Source organism: Tursiops truncatus, chromosome 10 (assembly GCF_011762595.2).
Source record: "Tursiops truncatus isolate mTurTru1 chromosome 10, mTurTru1.mat.Y, whole genome shotgun sequence".
Taxonomy (NCBI): domain Eukaryota; kingdom Metazoa; phylum Chordata; class Mammalia; order Artiodactyla; family Delphinidae; genus Tursiops; species Tursiops truncatus.
The window spans coordinates 32355364-32375949 of NC_047043.1; the positions used below are offsets into that span (position 1 = coordinate 32355364).

Sequence of the window (20586 nt, forward strand, 5' to 3'; positions counted from 1 at the left end):
GAGGAATAACATCAGGCACATGTTTGCAGAATCCTTTTTTTAGCTGCTGAAATTATGTTCATTACGTTAGACAGTTTTCAATATGTCCAGTGGTGATTCATCAACTCTGTTCTAAGACAGGGGTCTTAGAAATCAGGGGGTTTTTTTCCCTTTATGAGCTCAGGAATAAATATTTATGCCACCCTCCCTCTCTAAAAACAGGCCGTCTCACATCTGGACAAACTTGCTCTGAAAAAGGTCCAGATAGAAATATTTTAGGCTGGGTTTCCCTGGCGGCACAGTGGTTAAGAATATGCCTGCCAATGCAGGGGACACAGGTTCGATCCCTGGTCTGGGAAGATCCCACATGCGTAGAGCAACTAAGCCCGTGCGCCACAACTACTGAGCCTGCACTCTAGAGCCCGCCAGCCACAACAAGAGAAGCCATTGCAGTGAGAAGCCTGCTCACCGCATCGAAGAGTAGCCCCCAGTCGCCACAACTAGAGAAAGCCCACGTGCAGCAACGAAGGCCCAACGCAGCCGAAACAACAACAACAACAAAAAAACATAATTCTCAACTTTAAAAAAAAAGAAATACTTTAGGCTTTGCAGGTCATTCTGTCTCTGTCACAACTACTCAGATGTGCCGTGTTAGTGCAAAAGCAGCCATGGACGATACATAAACAAATAAACGTGGCTGCGTTCTGGTAAACCTTTATTTACAAAAGCAGGCAGTGGGCAGGATTTGGCCCACTGACCATAGTTGGCAGACCCCTTTTCCCAGGATTTCTCAGCCTTGGCACTGATATTTTGGGTCTGATGATTCCTTATTTGGGGAAGAGGGCCTGCCCTCTGTATTGTAGGGTATTCAGCAACATCCCTGGCATCTACCCACTCGATGCCAGAAGTACCACTACCACCACCCAGCTGTGACCATCAAAAATGTCTCCAGATGTTGCCAGATATTCCCTGTGGAGGCAGAATCCCCCCTAGCTGAGAACCACTATTTCATTCTAAAGCAAGCAGGAGGGAACTATGATATATGATGGCCAAAACGAGACGGGATCTTGGGCGAAGAGGAATGGTCAGTGCAGCTCAGAAGTCCAGTACAATGAAGACAGAAGAGGGGCTGTTGGATTTGGCCACACGGTCAATAGCGAACTCAAGCACTTGGACTGAAGTGGAGGAGATGACAGTCCAGTTGGAGAGTGTGGAGGCAAGAGGCACTGTACGTGTGTGCAGGCAGACCCTCTAGAATTTTGATGGGAATGACAGGGACAGGAGGCCAGAGGCAAAGGATGGGTTGTTTTATGGTGGGAACCAACAGAGCTGGCAGCATGATTTGGGGATTCTCAGGTTGGTCGAGAGGGCTTGGTCAGTGTTGGAGAGAGAAACGGGGAAGATAAGGAGGAAAGAAACGCTTGTGCCCCTGGCCATAGATGGACAGGAAAACTTTGAGGATTCATCCTCCGTTGTCACAGAGAGAAAGCCCAACACACCGTAAATGTGTTCCTGTCCCTATCCCCTTTCCTTGGAACGCTTGGAGAGAAGAGAGGTCACAGGTCACCAGGGGAGGAGGTCTTGGGAGCTAAGGAGATGGGAACTCTGTCAGAGCCACCCCAAACCAGACAGCAGACCATGCACCTGCTGTTGCCTATAGGATCCCTTGGATTTCCAAGAACTCAGATCTTCTAAATTTCACATGCTTCTCTTTCTTCATTTTTATAGAGTCTTCTTCAAGATCAAAAGCCGAAATGCACACATGAAAACTCACAGGCAGCAGGAGGAACAGCAGAGGCAGAAAGCCCAGAAGGCGGCTTTTGCGGCCGAAATGGCAGCCACGATTGAGAGGACTACGGGGCCGGTGGGGCCGCCGGGGCTGCTGCCCCTGGACCAGCTGAGTCTGATCAAACCCATCAAGGACGTGGACATCCTCGACGATGACGTCGTCCAGCAGTTAGGAGGCGTCATGGAAGAGGCCGAGGTCGTGGACACCGGTCTCCTCTTGGATGATCAAGATTCAGTTTTGCTTCAGGGTGACACAGAACTCTAAAGCCCTGTGTGTCGCTTGGAGACGGCGAAAACCCATGGTCTCCATCCTCATTCATCAGGAAAGCTGAACTGCCTGCTTGTTTTGTAACCATTTTAAACTACCTGTTTAAAAAGTGGTCGTTTTTTTCAGGTTTAGAAAAAAATCGGGGTTTTTTCCTTTTATTTAAAAACAATTGTTTTGTGGGAGGTTGGGGGGGGAATAAATAATTGGCACAATCCTACTTTAAGATGTGTTTCATCTGGGCTACATTCCCATGAACTCATTCCTGGTTGGGAATGAACCTGACGTTCATGTTCTTTTGCTTTCAGATGCCAACCATCCTGGTAGCCTTTTATCCCAAAGCTTGCATGAGTGAGCGAGTGAGAGAGTCTGTGTGTGTGTGTGTGTGTGTGTGTGTGTGTGTGTGTGTGTGTGTGTGAAGCAGGCTACTTTCTTTGTGCTGGGGTCTTGGGCCATCCTTTCCCACCAAGAGTCATTTTTATGCTGACCTCATTCCGCAGTTTGCAGTGAACTTGGCGTCTTTGCCGGGAGACCATACTAGGAAGTAGCTTTCCAGTGAGCAAAGGCCGCCCTGTGTTCCACAGCTTTCTTCTAGCACACACGTCATTTGAAGAGTTGACCAAACGTGAAAGTCATTTTTCTTCCTGCCCTGCCTGTCACTCGGCCTGTTTCTGAAAACTGAGTGCTGTGTCATTTCAGGCTTTTCCTCCCTGGCCGTGATTTACTATGAAGGTGATTCCTGGAGCAAGTGCGTCCTCTTCCCAGTTCCGTGAAGACCGGTTGACTCCAATTCATGGGTTAGCAGGATCCCTTGGATTTCCAAGAACTCAGATCTTCTAAATTTCACATGCTTCTTTTCCAGTTGGCCTGAGCCGACTAGAAATCCGTCTGGAGGAAAATAACCCCAACTATTAAGTTGCCAGGGCTGCTTTCAGGGAGGATGGTGGAAGAGCACAGATTAAAGTCCCTGGAATGCCAAGAGGCCCAAAAACTAGATCAGAAGAGCTGATTCTTTTTTGCCACACTGTTAATGGTCAGTGGAGTTCTGAAATTATGCTGTGCCACTTGGAAGTACTGTGAAACCTCATTCACTAGGATTCTGCTGTCATTCGCCTGTGCTGGACCGAAGTTTACCTTGACGCTAACTCTGAGGAAAAGGGTTGTCTAACAAATCTGATGGCAAATACAAGGGAAATAGCATTAAAGGCCAACAAAAATGGTTTCAGATACCACTTCAGCTACAGTGTTTACATTCAAACAATGAATGAATTCATTAAAGTCATTTACCAAAGCCCTTCTAGAATTCTCCAAGCTACATACCCCTGCTATGTCTCCTCCTGTCCCTGCCGGCAGGGTTGCTGTTTGTACTTGAAGGTAATAAACCTGTAATCCTTCAAAAATGGCATCAAGCTCAGGCTTTTGAGCTGAGTCAGACTCCTCCATGGCCTCCATCAGGGCAAATGAGTGCGCGCGCCTTCAGGCTGGGATGCGGCCCCGGCACAGAGCTGACGCTTCTGACGCCCCAGCTCCTGCAGGTGTGGCAGTCCTACCAGGGCACTTTGCTGGCACAGTAATAGTTTGATGTTAAAGAGGATGTCAGCGGAAGCATGAGGATAGGACTGGAGCATCTTTAAGTTGTCTCAGCAAAAGCTTCTAGCACACACTGAAGACCCCCAGCAGCCCCACGCAGGCAGCGTCCTCTGAATCTCAGGAAAGCCATGGACGGAAGATCAATACAAAGGTTCTTTTCATTGCCACCATTCGGTTTTCAGAAAAAGAGGTCTTGAAGATTTCCTTTATCTTTTTTTAGGGGGAAAAAAAAGTCTTTCATTTGCTGCCATTTCTGACAAATTATTCTATGTTCTGAGTTCAGAACTGCCTGGGGAGGGCATCAGCTTTGTGGCAGAGCTATTCCAGAACCATTCCAACTGTAATATCGGCTGATCCCATCTGTCCCAGTGACTACTTGCCTCCACTTGTGGGTGTCTGAGAGGGATTCTGGAATGGTTTTGCTATTGGGTCTATGAAAGCTTATCTAGCAAAGGAGCAAACACCCGGAAAAATGTTTATAAAGCAAATGTACTCATTCTGTTTGGAGACTTGCCCGGCTGTTCCAGTTTAAAACATTAAAATAAACTGAGTTGCCAAGGCAAAAATATAATGCACAATTTAATTTTGATTTTCCATGCAGTATAGCATTTGGATTTTTGACTTGAAATAACCAAAGAACTCCTCCTTGATGAGACAGTTCACTTTCCTGAATTAGTATTTTTCTTCACAATATCAACGTAAAGAATTGACTTCATAGTAAAATATTGCACTTATTTTTTTCCTGAAGTGATTCTGCCTGCATGTATGTGTTGTGTTTCAGCTCCTCAGCGCCCCATCTCTCCCCACCCTAAAGAAATTTCCTTCCCAATGGTTTGTCTTCAACACAGTTACTGTTTACTATCAGATAGTTTTTCATTAGTGAATTTAGACCTCTTTGAGAAAGCTTGTATATAAAAAGTTAAAAGATATATTTTATGGAAAAACCCATCTTATTTTCAAATATATTTAACTGCTGTTCTATTTTATTAGAGGAAGGTTGTAAATATTTTCTAGGAGTTCTATTGTAAAGAAAAGTATTTTTGAAAAAAATTAATGTAATAAAAAGGAAAACATTTTTAAATAGTGGTTGTGATTGCTTCCTGTTCTGGCTTCATTGTGTTCTATTCGTAGGAAATGACTTGCATGCCTTCCCTTTTTAGGATGTAATTTATTCTGGTTTGCACTATTTTAAGTTGACATCATAATATCTAATGTGCTTCACTGTATTTTCCCCAGAATGCAGGTCCCTTGGTCCATATCAAAAGCACTATGTATAGCATATTCATACTTTTTTCTTTTGTAACGTGTGTATTTTTAATAAGGATTTTATGTAACATTTTGGCAAAAAGAGGACAGTATTTTCTAGTGAATTTTATAATACATTTTGCTAAAAGTGTTTCTTCCTAGGTCAGTTTTTGTTAAGGTGAACCAAAAGTCTTATTTTCCCAGGGGTTTAAAAAAAAAGTTTGAAGCTTGAAAGCAAAGTTATATTTAAACATCATATGTAACAAGTAAATAAAGATGTTTTATAGACTTGTCCTCAAAAGGTTCATTCCTTAAAAACAAAAACAACTGGGGCATTCTAGATTGGTTTTCCCCGAGCGATGAGCATTTTATTTTAATTGCCACAATACTTTTTTTCAGAAGCAAGACAGGAGAATTTTACTTAAAAGGTTCCGGTCATTAACCTCCTCAGAAATTTATTACAGTTCTTACAGATAGGCATTCATCAAACAGAGATGTAACCAAGTAGACACTGTCATATTTATTTGTGAAAACCTGATTCAATATTGCATCAGCTGCTCTGAAAATAAAATGTTATCTTTTTGAGTTTCATTTGGCTTAAACATTCCTTCTTTCTAGCTGCTGAAATGACTTCTCAATGCTAATTTACCGTTAGTTTGTTTCTGGAGACCGGTTTAGAGGGCTGCTGATTAGATTTTTTGTATATTTATTTATTTATTTATTTTTGGCGCATTGGGTCTTCATTACTGTGCGCGGGCTTTCTCTAGTTGTAGCGAGGAGGGGGCTACTCTTCGTTGCATTGCACGGGCTTCTCATTGTGGAGGCTTCTCTTGTTGCAGAGCACAGGCTCTAGGTGCACGGGCTTCAGTAGTTGTGGCACGAGGGCTTCAGTAGTTGTGGCACACGGGCTCTAGAGCTCAGGCTCAGTAGTTGTGGCACACAGGCTTAGTTGCCCCGTGGCATGTGGGATCTTCCCCGTCCAGGGCTCGAACCTGTGTCCCCTGAATTGGCAGGCAGATTCTTAACCAGTGCGCCACCAGGGAAGCCCATGCTGATCAGATTTAATGCTCATATAAATGCACTCACCTCTACCCTGGAGGCCAAGATGAATATTTCTGCTTCTCAAGCTGTGGATGAGCCACTTGAAGGGTTGATGGCCTCTAACCCGTACTACTCACAATGCAGTTTGAGGGAGCTCAGTATTACACACAGGTTGTCTCACAGGGAACCACCAACAAAATCCAGTCCACGCTGGATTTTTTTGTTTGTTTGTTTTGTTTTGCGGTACGCGGGCCTCTCACTGTTGTGGCCTCTCCCGTCGCGGAGCGCAGGCTCAGTGGCCATGGCTCACGGGCCCAGCCGCTCCGTGGCATGTGGGATCTTCCCGGACCGGGCACGAACCCATGTCCCCTGCATCGGCAGGCGGACTCTCAACCACTGCGCCACCAGGGAAGCCCCACCCTGGTTTATAGGCATTGCTAATCTGGATTTCCAAATTCTACAAAGTGTGTTTACTTTTTAATGGTCAACAGCAAAGTTCAGGAGAAATCTGAAATTCTGGATTTCATACAGAATTTGATTTAAGTAGGGCATACCTGTTCAAGATCTTGATCTTCTTTGTTCTTTTGGGGTTTTATACTTTTAATTTGGGCAGTGTTAGTCATGTGCCAAAGAAAATAGCTCTTCCTTTACAAACACTACATTTAGCCAGTGTTGGAAATTTAAATTCTGCTTCCAGGGCCTCAGGTGTCCAATCTGAAGACTTTTTTCCTACTGTCTTAGTCTCATTCATTACTCATGTACCAGGCACTATTCCACGCTGTATTATACACAGGGCAGTTGAGTAGCTAAAGATGACTGTGACATCATTCCTGCCTGCCTGCCAAGGAATTTAATACTTAGAAAAAACATATAGGGGCCTGGGAACAGATCCAGTTCCATCACTGGGAAGAGCAAAGGTCATGCTTTATTATTATTACTGAACCATCTCACCATCACCCACATATTCACAGCAATTTATAACAGGTGCTCAGCAACTATTTGCTAATTATCTCTCTAATCTTCCAGGTATGCTTATCCGTGTGTGTGTGTGTAAATAAAGCCTCTTTTGACTTTACCTAAAGTCAATTCTGAATTCCACAGACTCCCAGTCTACCTTCCTCAGCTACAGCCAGCCAGCTGTGGACTGAGGCTGAGTTTTAATGTTGGTATAAACAAAACATAATTAGGAAGGCATGTTAAGAAATTGAATAATATATTCCTAAGTGAACCATAGTGATCTTTGGGTCTCAGATACCCCTGTATAAAAGAGCCAAAGGGCTGATTATTTCTTTATATGAGAGAGGATCTTTTGAAAAGAGCTGTCCTCCTCCCACACCCCCCCGCAAGGGAAGTGTTTAATGTTTCTGTTTGAGTCGTAAAGGCCAAGCAGCCATACATGCTTCTAAATTTGCATTCCAGCACACATATCCTTAACATACAACATGGATCTCTGGGCTGTTTGGGGTCATTACTTCCTTACTTCCTCTGCTTATGTAATTTTATTTTTGGCAGTCTTGCTATTTCTTTTTTTTTTTTCCCCAACCACTTTATTAAGGTATGATTGACACATAAAAAGCTATACATATTTATTGTATACAATTTGATGAGTTTGGAGATAAGTGTATAACCATGAAATCATCACAATCAAGTGAGAAGATCTGTCTTTTAAAACAGAACAACTGGGGGCTTCCCTGGTGGCGCAGTGGTTGAGAGTCTGCCTGCCGATGCAGGGGACACGGATTCGTGCCCCGGTCCAGGAGGATCCCACATGCCGCGGAGCGGCTGGGCCCGTGAGCCATGGCCGCAGAGCCTGCGCGTCCGGAGCCTCTGCTCCGCAGCGGGAGAGGCCACAACAGTGAGAGGCCCGTGTACCGCAAAAAACAAACAAAAAACAAACAAAAAAAAACAGAACAACCGGTGCAATCAAAGTATGATATAACTCAGGAATGTTTGATGCACACACTTTTATTTTTCCTGGATATAAAGCAAGGTGGACTTGCATCAACTTGATCTCCGGCTCATTTACACTAGTTCAGAGGTTTGAAGGCTTAGTTCGTAGGGAAAAGACCCATAATGGACTGGCCAAGCTTTAGAACACTGTCCAGGCTAATAAACTAAGAACGTTTACATGTCAAAAAAAACCTCCACACTGTCCATGCCCACACACCATACCAAAGGGCTCTGTCCACAGCCCCACTGTTGGCAAAACCCGAGTTTGCCCCCACAATGACTCCCACCTTACCCCCAGCTAATTGGACCAGGGCCAGCACCTGACCCCAAGCTATTAGGCCCATAGTCCATTTGATGACACATGACATGATTTAGCCCCGGAAAATGAGGGGACCAAATCCAATTCCCACATTTGAGAGTATGAATGGAGAAACTTGGTGAGCCAAAGGCAGCATGCAGAATTCTGAGGGAGCACCAACTATTTGTAAGCAGAGAAAGCCCATCAATAAAGAGACCATGTTTGGCCTTAGGGGTGGAGAGGGCATCCAGTCCCTAAGGCTGCTTTGAGCCCACTTTTCCAATTGCAGGAGCAGTTCAGGCCATACATGTCTTTAAAAATAAAAAACAAACTCCTTTTCTTGCAGGAGCGTGGGGAAATGGGGACCCCTATGCCTCACATCCAAAAGAGACTACTAAGAGTTCTACTTAGTAGAACTGGACCTTATTACAAAGTCAGCACCAGGGGTGCTGCAGGGGTGGAAAAGTCACTGAACTAGGATTTTGAAGATGGTTATTGGTTCAGCTGTAACTAACTCACCCATATGACTTTGAATGAGTCATTTCATCTCTGAGCCTCAGTATCCTCACCTATTAAATTAGGACAAGATACACGTCTTCTTGTGAGGATCAGATTAGGTGACATAGGGAAAAGTTGTTTGCAAGCTGTTAAGGTCACCATCACTGGCAGCTGCAGAACCCTCACCCAGATAAGGCTGCTCAAGGGGGCAGAGGCAGGCTGAGGAGCCATCCCAGAGGAGAGACTGATGCTTCAAAGCAGCAACGGAGTTGGAGAGCTATAGGAAAACTCCACTGGCTAAGAGAGACCAGCCAACTCTGAATGTCACAATTGACAGAGGGAGCCTGATTCTGAAAAGGACATGGGCAGCCTGCCAAGGCTATTGCTGTTATAGCTATCACCATTCAAGTACAAACTCAGGTTGTTTCTCCAGGGCAAGATGAGGTAACAGATCCCGAGTCATGGACCACCTGGCCAGGGAATCCTAAAACAGAGACACTGTGACTTCCAAAACTACAATTCAGAAATGTCACAAGGTGATTAATCCCAGTCTCTTTGATCTTCTCCTTTAAAAAACAAACAAAAAACCCCTAACTCAAATACCAAGTTGGAGTGGATCTGAGGCTTGTCTCCTACTCCCTTGCTTGGCGCCCTGTAATAAATCCTTACTCGGATACGAACTCCCGCTGTCAGTTTGGCTTTCTGCGAGCCACAGGCACACAAGCCCTTTGCTCCGTTATAATAGGAAAAAACATCAACCATTCATCCACTACTCAGATAACCAGTGTCAATATATTACTCATATTTTTTCCAAGCATGTGTTTGTTGTGTTTGCATCCAACAAAACAGGAACCGCAAAGGACAAACACGATTTGAAAAGGAAAGCGCTGACAGAACTCGGTAACTAGATACGAGGTGAAACTATTACAAGACGGCGTACAGGTCAGGTTGCGACCGGAAGGAAGCCGGCTACATTCACAGTCCCACCCTCGGAGCGCGTGGAATCGCGTCTCTATGGTTGTTCCGGTGCCGGAACACAAGGGTACACTCTCTCCTTTTGCAGAACTCTATGGTCGGACTCCTCTGTGACCCCGGAAGCGATCCGGGGAAGCGGAATCGGCAAGATGGCGGCGCGGACGGCGTTTGGGCCCCTTGGACGGCGTCTCTGGCAGGTATGAGGTGCGCTGGGGGGACGCGCTGGGGGGACTAGGCGGTCCTTGGGTAACTGGCCCAAGGACAGTTACCATTACGTCTGGCTGCCACCTGTCATTCTTAACATCTGGAGCTTTCCGCGATATTTATTCCGCACGGCCCGTTGTTTGCAGGAAGGTGGCGAGAAAAGGGCTGATTTTATCTCGAATTCTCTCATAGGATAAAACGTAAGTTAATGAGTCAGGGCAAAGACAGGAACTAGAAAAATCGTAGACTGTCAGGGCTGGAAAGGATATTGAATAGCGAATGTTCCAGACCCTGCCTTTCACGTTTGCGAAATAAACTGAGGCTCAGAGAAGTCAAGAAGGTTGACCTCGCGAAAATTAGGTGGCACGAGATTTTAGACGCTTCGCACGGAACCAGATTGAGATACTTTACGGATACCCGGGTTTCTGAGATTTAGATGAGAATCGCTGAAGTCAGAGGAGTGGGTTAGATATCCTCTGCTCGGTTCTTTGGAGAAAAAGCAAAAATTTAAGCGGCGGTTCTTAAGTTATTTGGCCTCAGCACCCCTTTCTTTACACTCTAAAAATGGTTGAGGACTCCGAAGAGCTTTGGTTTTTGTGGGGTTTAGCTATCAATTTTTAGCTTATTAGAAAATACAACCGAGAATCTTAAAAGTGCTTGTTCACTTAAAAATAACACTAATAAACTCATTACATGTTAACATAATTAACGTTTTTATGGGAAACAACCATATTTTCCCAAACAAATTGAGAGAGAAGTGTAGCAATATTTTACGTTTTTGCAAATCTCTTTAATGTCTGGCTTAATAGAAGACAGTTTGGCTCTCATAGCTGCTTCTGCAATCTGTTTTTATATCACACGTCCTGCAGGCTCTGGAAAACTTCACTGTACACTGGTGAGAGAATAGAGTGGGAAAGTTGCAAATTACACTTTACTGTTATTATGAAAATAAGTTTAGTCTCCCGGGCCCCTTCTGAAGGTGTCTCAGGAGCCCCTCAGAAGTCCTTAGACCACACTTTGAGAACCACCGTTATTAAATCAGGCGCTGTTAGTGGTTGAAATTTTGAACTATTTTAAGACGCACTTACCCAGAACAGGCTCCACACCCTCAAAAAAAAGAAAGCAAAAAAAAGGAAGGAAAACTTAAGAACGTCTTAAGGTTAGTTTGTGGGTGTAATAGCACTTTAGGCTCCAACTTTTTAAAAGCAGGGGGTTTATACTGGGAGAAGATGCCTGGGAAGTGTCATACTCCTTAGACCTGTGGGCCTTCTACACAACTGGATTGTGGGCTTAGGGGTATAAATGTGGGGAGGGAATTTCCTCTGTGATTATGTGTGGAAAATGGCACATACCTCTTACTACCTTGTATTGTGCTTGATTTCCTTTCTTCTTTTTGCTTTTCTCCCTTGATCCAAGAGAGACTGTGAAAGTTTTGATTTGCTTCCATCTTGGGTGAAGAGTAGAAGAAGGATAATTAGCTAAGAATACTTTTTTTTTTTTAAACATAGGTGACCCTCTGTTGTTCTAATTAAGTTTTATTTGTACTAAACTGTTATTCTCATCTTTAAAGTATTTTTCAGGATCCTGTTGAGCTTCCAGTTTCTCAGTTTACACTTTTAAATCTTGGGAAAGCTTAAGAAAAAAACGGGTGGCAAATGTGTATTACATACAGTACCATAGGTTTCCTACAACTAGAAATTTTGTTCCACCAGGGGGAGCTGACAGTAAGGATTTGGAAACGCTGTATTGTTGCAGTATGAGGCACAGTAGTGGTATATAAGATGGGTGTAAATTCCAATGTGTATTTCAACTTACTTATAAAATTAAACGTTTATAAACTAGTTGTCTCACCCAAGCCAAGAAATAAATATGCTGGAAAAGGTGTATGAAAGCTTCAAAGAAGGGTACTTTAGAATTCTTATTCCAGCTCCATAAATTAAATTATAAAGACGCTTTTTTTTAATGCTTGAAAATATTTAAGTAAAAGAAGTATTATGTTGAAATATATTTAATCTGTAAAAAAAAATGGGAAAATGAAGTCACATGTTTTCTTCCTTGATGTCTGCATATTTAATTCATAGCTGTTAATGTGAGAATTGTTTTTTTACAAAAGTTCTTGTTCCTGGGCTTCCGTGGTGGTGCAGTGGTTAAGAATCTGCCTGCCAGTGCAGGGGACACGAGTTTGAGCCCTGGTCTGCGAAGATCCCACATGCCGCGGAGCAACTAAGCCCATGTGCCACAACTACTGAGCCTGCGCTCTAGAGCCCGCGAGCCACAACTACTGAGTCCGCATGCCTAGAGCCCGTGCTCCGCAACAAGAGGAGCCACCACAATGAGAAGCCCGCCACCACAGCGAAGAGTAGCCCTCGCTTGCCGCAACTAGAGAAAGCCAGTGTGCAGCAACAAAGACCCAACGCAGCCAAAAATAAATAAATTAATTTAAAAAAAAAAGTTCTTGCTCCTGAGCTTTAAAAAATATAGTATCTAGTATTTTGAGAGTCCTTTCTGATTATCAACTCTACCACTGTCCTCTTTTTTTTAAATGAAATCTAACTTGGCAATTTAGTTACCCCAATATCTTCATCTAAAATAATGAGATAGCCTGTTATTTGAAGCATCCTGCATCTTTTGGGTTTTAATGGAAACTATGAATGGTTTGGGAATTGATTTTAATTCTAACACACATCCCCCTGTTTTTAAGGGTTCGAGGAATTTTTCTGTATGCAGTTCTAGGAGCAGTACAGCCAAAAATGGTGGCCTTCTTCTGTAAGTATATAATTGGATGTGCTAAATTGAATAAGAAAATGGGCACTTGTGCTGTTTTACTTAGGTTTCTCTTTGTTTCCGCACATAGCAGCACCAATATGAAGTGGGTACAGTTTTCAAACCTACACGTTGATGTTCCCAAGGATTTGACCAAGCCTACGGTATGCACTCCCTATTTCTTGGCATAAGAAGCTACATTAGCAATAAATTTTCCTCATTATTTCATTTGGGGCTGTTTCCCAAACACTTTATGAATAAAAAAATTTGTTCTGGAATACTGGCAGGTGCACAGTGCACCTGAGGAAAGTATTCACAGATGTCCCTGAGTGCTCATGGTTGCTTTCAGACTATTAAGGTAAGAGCTAATCGAATAAAGTATTTACCCCAAATAACTGTGGGGATGAGTAGTCTTTTGCTTTTAGCTCAGCATAGTGTACAGCGTTGTCATAATTAATGACGCTGAATACTTGGTATTATATTATGGAATTTGTTGGTTGTGGTGGTAGGCTTCACGTCTTTATTGAACAGTGAACAGTGCTTTATTGTGAGAGAGAGCATTATCACAAGTAGAGAAAATCCAGGAGCAGCTGTGTAACCTTGTTTCCTTTAAGTGAAAGCCATGATTTCATCAACCCAGTTTTTGTATTATTTGTAGTTTTTTTTTTTATTTTTTTTATTTTTTTTTATTTGTAGTTTTTTTAAATCCTAAAACTACAAACTATAATTTGTAATTTTTTAAATTCCAAATGCTTCCAGCCCCACCCCTCAAAAATAATCCCCTTTAACAGTTTGGTACGTATCCTTCTAGACCTTTGTCTGTATATAATCATCTGTGCACACCATGAGCACCAGAGTGGAATTGTGTTATACCTAATGGCCTGCTGGTTCAGTGTTTTCACTTCATAGCATATATAAACCCCAGGTCTCCAGCTCAGATGCCTGCGTAGGCCAGGCCTGTAAGGAACGGTAACAGGGTGGGCACAGTGACAGGCTGTACCCTTTATAAGCAAGTTAGCTGCTACTTACTGTAGCCAGTTGTTGCCATGTGGGAAATTAGACCTAGTGATGTCAGATTGTCTGAATTTTCCAAACTAAATGAAATTCAAATATTTGTGCAGAATCTTTTGATTTTTAATATTTGTAACAGATTCAAAATTATCTTTAAAACCCTGTAGAGACCAGTGATTATACATTTTAGGGCTATATTCCCCTTCTCTTGTCCCTCAACTTAAGAGATAGGATATCAGTGGACTCTATTCTTCCAACAACCCTATTTGGGGTAATTGAGAGTGAATATCTAGCTTCCTGGTTAGTAAGTAGATCTCCTTTCAAGGGCAAAGTAATTTAACTCTGAAACATTGGATTAGTAATATAAATTACTCGTTTGATGGATGAATGAAGTAAAGGTAATTCACCTCTTGGAAGAAAGTCAGAAACGTCAAACCCATCATTTCTAAGATCTTTAAGTGTTAGGGTGGAAGAGGTAGAAGTTATTTGTACAGTCAGTGTCATGACATTTTAGTTAGAAATGAGTAATTTTTCTATTAGAGCAGGTTGATAAACATGGACAAACCTAATAAAAAGAATATGAATAGAAATAGCTCGCCTTTGTTTAACAATGTTTTATAACTTATAAGCACTTAAATCCATGCTCTCTTATTTGTTCCCGACAGAAATACCATGAGCTGTAGCACAAGTATTGTCCTATTTATATGTGAGAAAACTAAAGTTCAGTGAGATTATATTACTTGCCCGTTGTTATTCAGCTTTAAGTGGCAGAGTTTAATTCTCAATCCAGGTCTTCTGACCAGGCTACTTTTATTAACAGAACCCCGAATCCTTTCCTGTTGTATATTTGGGGTTTAGTAACTATTAAGCTTGAAGGTTCCGTTGGTGATTTTGTAGGCTGCTTGAAAATCCTTTTGATTCAAACTGTATTTTAAGTGATTCTTAAGGGTCACTGTGGAGTCTAAATGTGGTTGTATCTAGATATTTAAGCTGTGTTAAGATGTTACTCAGCATTTTTCTCCCCACTTATTAGTAAACTCTGAAGTTGTTCAGGTGAGGATAATATGTTAAATTTTCCAGTTGTAAATATTAGAGGAACCATGACTGAAGCTTTTCTTTTTGATTTTAAAATTGCAGATAACCGTTTCTGATGAACCAGACACGTTATATAAGCGCCTGTCAGTTTTAGTAAAAGGCCATGATAAGGCTGTATTGGACAGTTATGAGTATTTTGCAGCGCTTGCTGCTAAAGAACTTGGTATCTCTGTTAAAGTGTAAGTATGATCTTTCTTAATCTGACCTGTTAGCTGCTATAACACAATCAGTCAGGAAAATGCTGCCAGTGCCAGCTAGGTCTGAGCTCTTAAAATGGGATAAAAACTCATGATGGGGAGAGATTAGGTTTGTTATATTATTCTAAGCAGGATCATCCCTTCCTGTCTACCAGAATTTTTAAATACTAGAATGAGTGAACAAGGAAAATGAAGGAATCCTTTCTCTAGAAACTGCATAGACTTAGGAGGCCCAAGAAGCCCTCGTGTCTGGGATCTCCATGGGGCAGGGAGGTGGATTAGGTGAACAAGCAATTCTTTCAGGCCTCTTGGATTTGGTATCTTTGCTATTATATTCACTGTTTCAAATCTGCCTTAAGAAACACCGTTCACCCAATACTTTGATGCATGAGCAAGGCGAGCTTCGTATGGCCTTGAAGTCACTGCAGGGTCAAGTATAACCACCTCCTATGTTTTGTCACCTGCTCTCTCTGATGTTGAACGAGGCCCATATGGAGCTTTGCCAGTCTTGCCTTCTAGCAAAGCTGAAGGAACTCACACATTTCCCGTAACAGACCATGGTTTTGTGCTTTTCACTGTATCTGTAATGCATGGCAGACATTACAACCATGTCCAGCCCACGGTGCTGCGCCTCTCAGTTCATGTGTTTAGTCAGTGTGAGACCTCAAGGGTGTGAAAGCCGGAGGCATGTGTGTGTGCACTTGCATGCCAAGGCTTGTTTTTGGGTGGCTGGCAAATGTTCCTGTTGCTGTCTGCAGGTTTATTTTAGCCGGAGCTTCATGACAGCAGTTGTTAGAGATGACAGTCTTGACGAATGGAAGTCTGTAAAATGGTAGTTAACGCCTATAATTGGGCGTGAGCCTGACCTGCAAAATTGTGGAATCATGCTTTGATATCAGTGACTCAGGTTCTAACATCACTTAGCTTAAGTATGTTGCTTCGCCCATTAATTTTCCAGACATGAACCTCCAAGGAAAATAGAGCGATTTACTCTTCTCAAATCAGTGCATATTTTCAAGAAGCACAGGGTTCAGTATGAAATGAGAACACTTTACAGATGTTTAGAGGTGAGTTTATTTCAGACATTCAGGCATTTTTTTGAAATGCCCCAGATTTCACACTAGCACATCATAACTTTCCTTTAACCTTGCCCAGTAGACTTCCTTTCAGTCAGCCCATGCCGGATAGTGGTAGAGAAGGTAAGTGTTTTTTTGTGTTTATAGAAGCAGCATGATAGGAAAATCAAACTCAAGTAAAGCCATCCTTCAGAGTAGTTCATACTTTAACTCAGTAGTGCACATTATGTTGACTAATTTTTATACAGTAAGCTATCATTGGAATAATTTTGCTTATATTTCAAAAATTCTAGCTACGTTTTCACACAGCTCTAATAATTATTCTCACATGCTCACTGAATTCTCCATGTCCATGATGGGCAGAATTAAGGTTTTTCATTCGTCAATTATCATTCATTTGTGCAGCCTCCCAGGTCAGCACAGTCTTGTGGTTAAGGGAAAGCATGGGCTTTGGAGTTGGACAGCCAGGTCCAAGTACGGGCATTTACTGGCTGTGTGACCTGTGCCTCAAATCCTTCATCTTTAATTTGGAAATAATAACAGTACCAATTTCATACAGTTAGTGTGAGGATTAAATGAGATATTTATCTAAAGCACTTCGAATATTTCATCTCATAGTAAATGATTGGTAAATGTTACTAAAACAAGTGCTTGTGCATGTTTTATATGAGAAGCTCTGTACTGGGCATTGAGAGTTACAAATATTAAGACATAGTCCTACCCTTAAATGAAAAAGAAAAATCCAAAATTGTGTCCACCTTTCCATGGAGCACACAAAATCTTATACCAACTCTAGTTTACAATTGAGTCTTTTGTTTCCTTTTGTTTTGAGTTGTTTTGTGAAACTCTTACACTGTTTTGATACCGTGCTTGCCAGCTGGGTTCCATGGAACCCTGGCTTTAAGGCATTTAGGAGGAAGGGGGACATTGCGGCTGTGCTCCCCTCATTCAGTTCAACCAGAGGATCTGCACTTTTTTCCTTTTAAATTGGGATTCTGTAAGATTTTACAGATGAAGAAAAGACTCTACTGCTTTTACCAGAAAAAAAAAAAAAAAAAACCCTCGAAATTTCTGCTTTAACCAGCATAGCATGAATCAATTTCACGTTTGAAATTTTAGTTAGAACATCTCACTGGGAGTACAGCAGATGTCTACTTGGAATATATTCAGCGAAACTTACCTGAAGGAGTTGCCATGGAAGTTACAAAGGTATGACTTGAATTTCTGCCTCTTTGGAGGGAGATGTGTATTGTTGTGTTGATACATTGCTGCCTGATTCCAGCCCACTGGGTGGAGGGGAGGACCTGGAGGCAGAGTTGCCACAGTAGTTGGGGGACTACACCTGCCATGCAGGGCGCAGCTCAACAGAATGCTGTCCCCGCAGCCCATGTCCTCCTGGAGCCACCTCTGATGCCTCCCTCCCTCTTAGCAGTTGTCTAGACACGGGTTCCACGTTGATTGGTGGTCCCTGGAGATCACTGAGGAGCAAATAGATTATGTATGTGAGAGTGTTTATCTACTATTGAGTTTTCTTCTCTGTTTCAAAGCCCTACAACAAGATGAGAGGGTAAAAGAAAAAAGTCAAGAGGACTTGAGGGAACAGAATGAATAAATTCCATTTGTGGCTGAAGAGTTAAGTCCACATTATATTATAATTTTGTTTTTCTCTCTTTAGACAAAATTAGAACAGTTACCAGAACACATCAAGAAGCCAATCTGGGAAACGATACCAGAGGAAGAAGAAAGCAAGTCATAAAGTCTCAAAGTGACCACTTGTGCTGGGATGTGAAGTGAGCATGTCAGGTGGAGGGAGTCTCCAGTGAAGACAGTTTCAAGTCACCCTGACTGCTCTCCTGAGGCCGCACGGCCTGATCAGTAGAAAGCAGGGATTGGAAGTTTACGATACACCAGACTATTGTGCAGGAACCACTTTACCTATTCTTTTATACATGTCATTGTTTCAGTTCGGATTTTAACAAATGTGAGCAAACCGTTTGGACCACTCTGTACCAGAACGGTCAGATTCATGTTTTGTTATTCCACTGTTGTTCAAGTATTAGTTTGCACTGATTGTGATTTGTATCATTTCATTCATCTAAAAGTGTTTCAAATATTCCTTACACGCATTTCTTTCTTTTGAGGAACCTAGAAGGAAACTTTGGTTAATTTAACACTGAGCAGTTAAAGTTTTTGATATTTACCTCAGTGCAGGCTGACATATGCTAGTTTGGGGGTGGTGACCTCCAGGTTTTACCTCATGTAAAGTATTACATTCTTGAAAATTGATATACTTTATAGCAGATCAAGCACGTTTGTGGCATGTGCCGAATTCTTCTGTAGCCCGAACCCTTTCAGGGCCGCCTAGAAGGGTCACTATAATGGAATTTCAGCTCTCAAGAAATTACTGTATCGTTTCATTCATCCTATAATTCATTTATTCAATAAGCTTTTCTTTTGTTGACTTTGCGCCCAGCACTATAGTAAATACCAAAAATTGAATAGCAATAACAGCTTTCAAAAATTGTGCAAGGCACAAATAAATACTTTTCCCTTATTAAGTTCCATGCTGACAAGACCTCTTTCTTTTGGTGAATAGCAGTCTTTTTGTTTGGGGATGTCTACTTTTCCATAAAATTAAATAGTAGTTAAAAAGCTCTGAAAGAGGCAAGATGACAGTGGGCTGAGGTTGTTGGTGTATCAACCCCAAGGGAGTGATACGTTTCCTTTTGACAGCAGAATCCGGCCCATGTCTTTTGTGGTTTCCTTCATATCTTTGGGGTAGTTATGACTTCTCAGTTTTCCACCCTTAAACTAGAGTCCCTGTTCTCTTTTCCCGACCTGCTATCAGGTATGAGTGTTCTGAATGCACACTGCTCATGTATCAGACTTACATTACTGTCATTAACGTGAAAAGAATTACAGCCTTGTGCCCCATGACCTCATTCTGTTTGCAGCTCAGTTGTCTAGTGTGTCATTCACAAATGCCTAAAGCCTGTTTATCCCAGGTATAAGCCTCAGGATTAAGAACTAGTCAATAAATCAAGAGCAGTATAAAATTAACTGTATCTAGCAAAGCAGCCATTGTGACTCGTTTTCATTTCGAAAGAAATAATTCTTCAAAAATGTAGATCCACATCTAATCCTTTTTTTGTGCTTTTTTTACAGACAGTGTCTATCACTTTATTATAATAGGATGACTTCTGCATACTCGCCTCCAGTGGCTCTCTTTTAAAGGTGTACATCCACTTCCAGCTGTTTTCAGACTAAAGTAGTCTCTAAACCAGATTACTTAGCACTTCCAATTATATATTAAAATCTTGTTTTAAGATAAATACAGAGATAAACTACACACACAACAAAAATTAATGGTATTTCCTTGACATAAGTACTTGGCGTATTTGAGGCCTACTTGATATAAACTAGGTAATTTCTTTATTCTGATAGACTGAGAAGGGTCTTTTTGTTTGTTTTTTAATTGGATCTCCTGAGTAAAATGTATGTTCTGAAAATTAGAATTAATGCCCAAGTCTCAACTTTCTGTTCATGGTGGTGACGGGCGGTAGTGAGAAAAGTAGACCTGATGTCAGGAAGGCAGAAGGCAGGTAGGAAGTGAGACGGTTTTTTATTGAGGTGAAGCCCTGAGTTCACTGTTATTTTCTCTGATCTGAAGTATAGTTTCTTTTCATATTAAATAAAATAGTGTAAAGGTCTGTTTTAAATTATTGGTAGACTCTACAGATTAAACTCGTTCAGTGCCTAGTTTTGATGCTTTCAAAGAGAATTATATGTCCTTTGGCCACTTAGATATGCCACAGTGAATACATAAAGCAATTATTTTAAATCAGTATTTTTGTAACATTTCTGTTTGTCAGCTACCCTTCTTCCTTTCTTACACTATTAAATTAGCTTTACTGCAACATTCATGAGTAGCCGAGTAGAGAAAACAGGCCTGAGTCAGATAAGAGTTCAAACCCACTAACTGCTATAAACAGGCAAGGGGTTTAACCCTCTCAGAGCTTCAGTTTACTCATTAGTAAAATGTAGGAAATAAAACTTATGAAGGTTGAAGTATTGAATTAGGTAACTTGTAAAGCACCTCACACAGTACCAGGCAGATAATAGACATTCAATAAATACTAGCTATGTGAATGAAGAACATTGCCTGCCATATCAGTAAACAAAGGATGTTGCAGCCATCAAGCCGTCACGTTACAGCCACCCTGACAGTGCACCCTGAGGAGACTCAGGATAAGAAGCACAGGATACTGCCCCCAGATAGCTGAAGTCATATCAAAGGAATGATTTCAGTGAGCCCAAACTTGCATCTCCCCATACTTAGAAAAGTGCAGAATTCCTTAACTCAGTGAGCCCAAACTTGCATCTCCCCATACTTAGAAAAGTGCAGAATTCCTTAACTCCTGGTTTTCTTTAATTAATGGTAATCTTTTGATGTTCCGAATACCTGGTCCTTATTGCAAAAACCTCTGTATGTCCTGCCTCTCCCCCTTGCCTCTTCGGAGCAGTCTCTCAGAGTTATCTGAGATGCTGTGTCCCGAGCTTAAGTCCTCAGTTTTGTCCACTAAATAAAACATAACTCTCGACTTTTAGATT

General features: G+C 41.9%; 2 protein-coding genes across 23 annotated transcripts in view; both read left to right on the top strand.

Moving 5' to 3' along the window:
- Positions 1–5458, top strand: part of TRERF1 (transcriptional regulating factor 1) — a 296865-nt gene extending 291407 nt beyond the window's left edge. For all 20 annotated transcript variants that reach the window (XM_073810717.1, XM_019949710.3, XM_073810715.1 and 17 more), the window contains one exon: positions 1708–5458. In XM_073810717.1, the coding sequence (XP_073666818.1) occupies positions 1708–2032 (325 nt within the window). In that variant the 3' untranslated portion in view covers positions 2033–5458. The remainder of the gene's footprint in view (positions 1–1707) is intronic.
- A 4305-nt stretch (positions 5459–9763) lies between these two features.
- Positions 9764–20576, top strand: MRPS10 (mitochondrial ribosomal protein S10). 3 transcript variants are annotated; one of them, XM_033864257.2, is made up of 7 exons: positions 9764–9826; positions 12535–12599; positions 12688–12760; positions 14745–14881; positions 15858–15966; positions 17095–17184; positions 17651–20576. In XM_033864257.2, exons 1-7 carry the CDS (start codon positions 9779–9781, stop codon positions 17729–17731), a joined length of 603 nt encoding a protein of 200 aa, XP_033720148.1. In that variant the 5' UTR covers positions 9764–9778; the 3' UTR covers positions 17732–20576. The 3 variants fall into 3 exon arrangements, with proteins under 3 accessions (XP_033720148.1, XP_073666821.1, XP_073666820.1); XM_073810720.1 differs by having other exon boundaries at positions 12691–12760; XM_073810719.1 differs by lacking the exon at positions 9764–9826 and having other exon boundaries at positions 9852–12599.
- Positions 20577–20586: the final 10 nt, after the last annotated feature.

Excerpts from the sequence above, each read along its gene's own strand:
- MRPS10 (XM_073810719.1), top strand. The coding sequence starts at position 12,472 with ATGGAAACTATGAATGGTTTGGGAATTGATTTTAATTCTAACACACAT. Across the intron at positions 14,882-15,857 it reads CTTGGTATCTCTGTTAAAGT|ACATGAACCTCCAAGGAAAA; the intron begins GTAAGTATGATC and ends TTAATTTTCCAG. Across the intron at positions 15,967-17,094 it reads CACTTTACAGATGTTTAGAG|TTAGAACATCTCACTGGGAG; the intron begins GTGAGTTTATTT and ends TTGAAATTTTAG.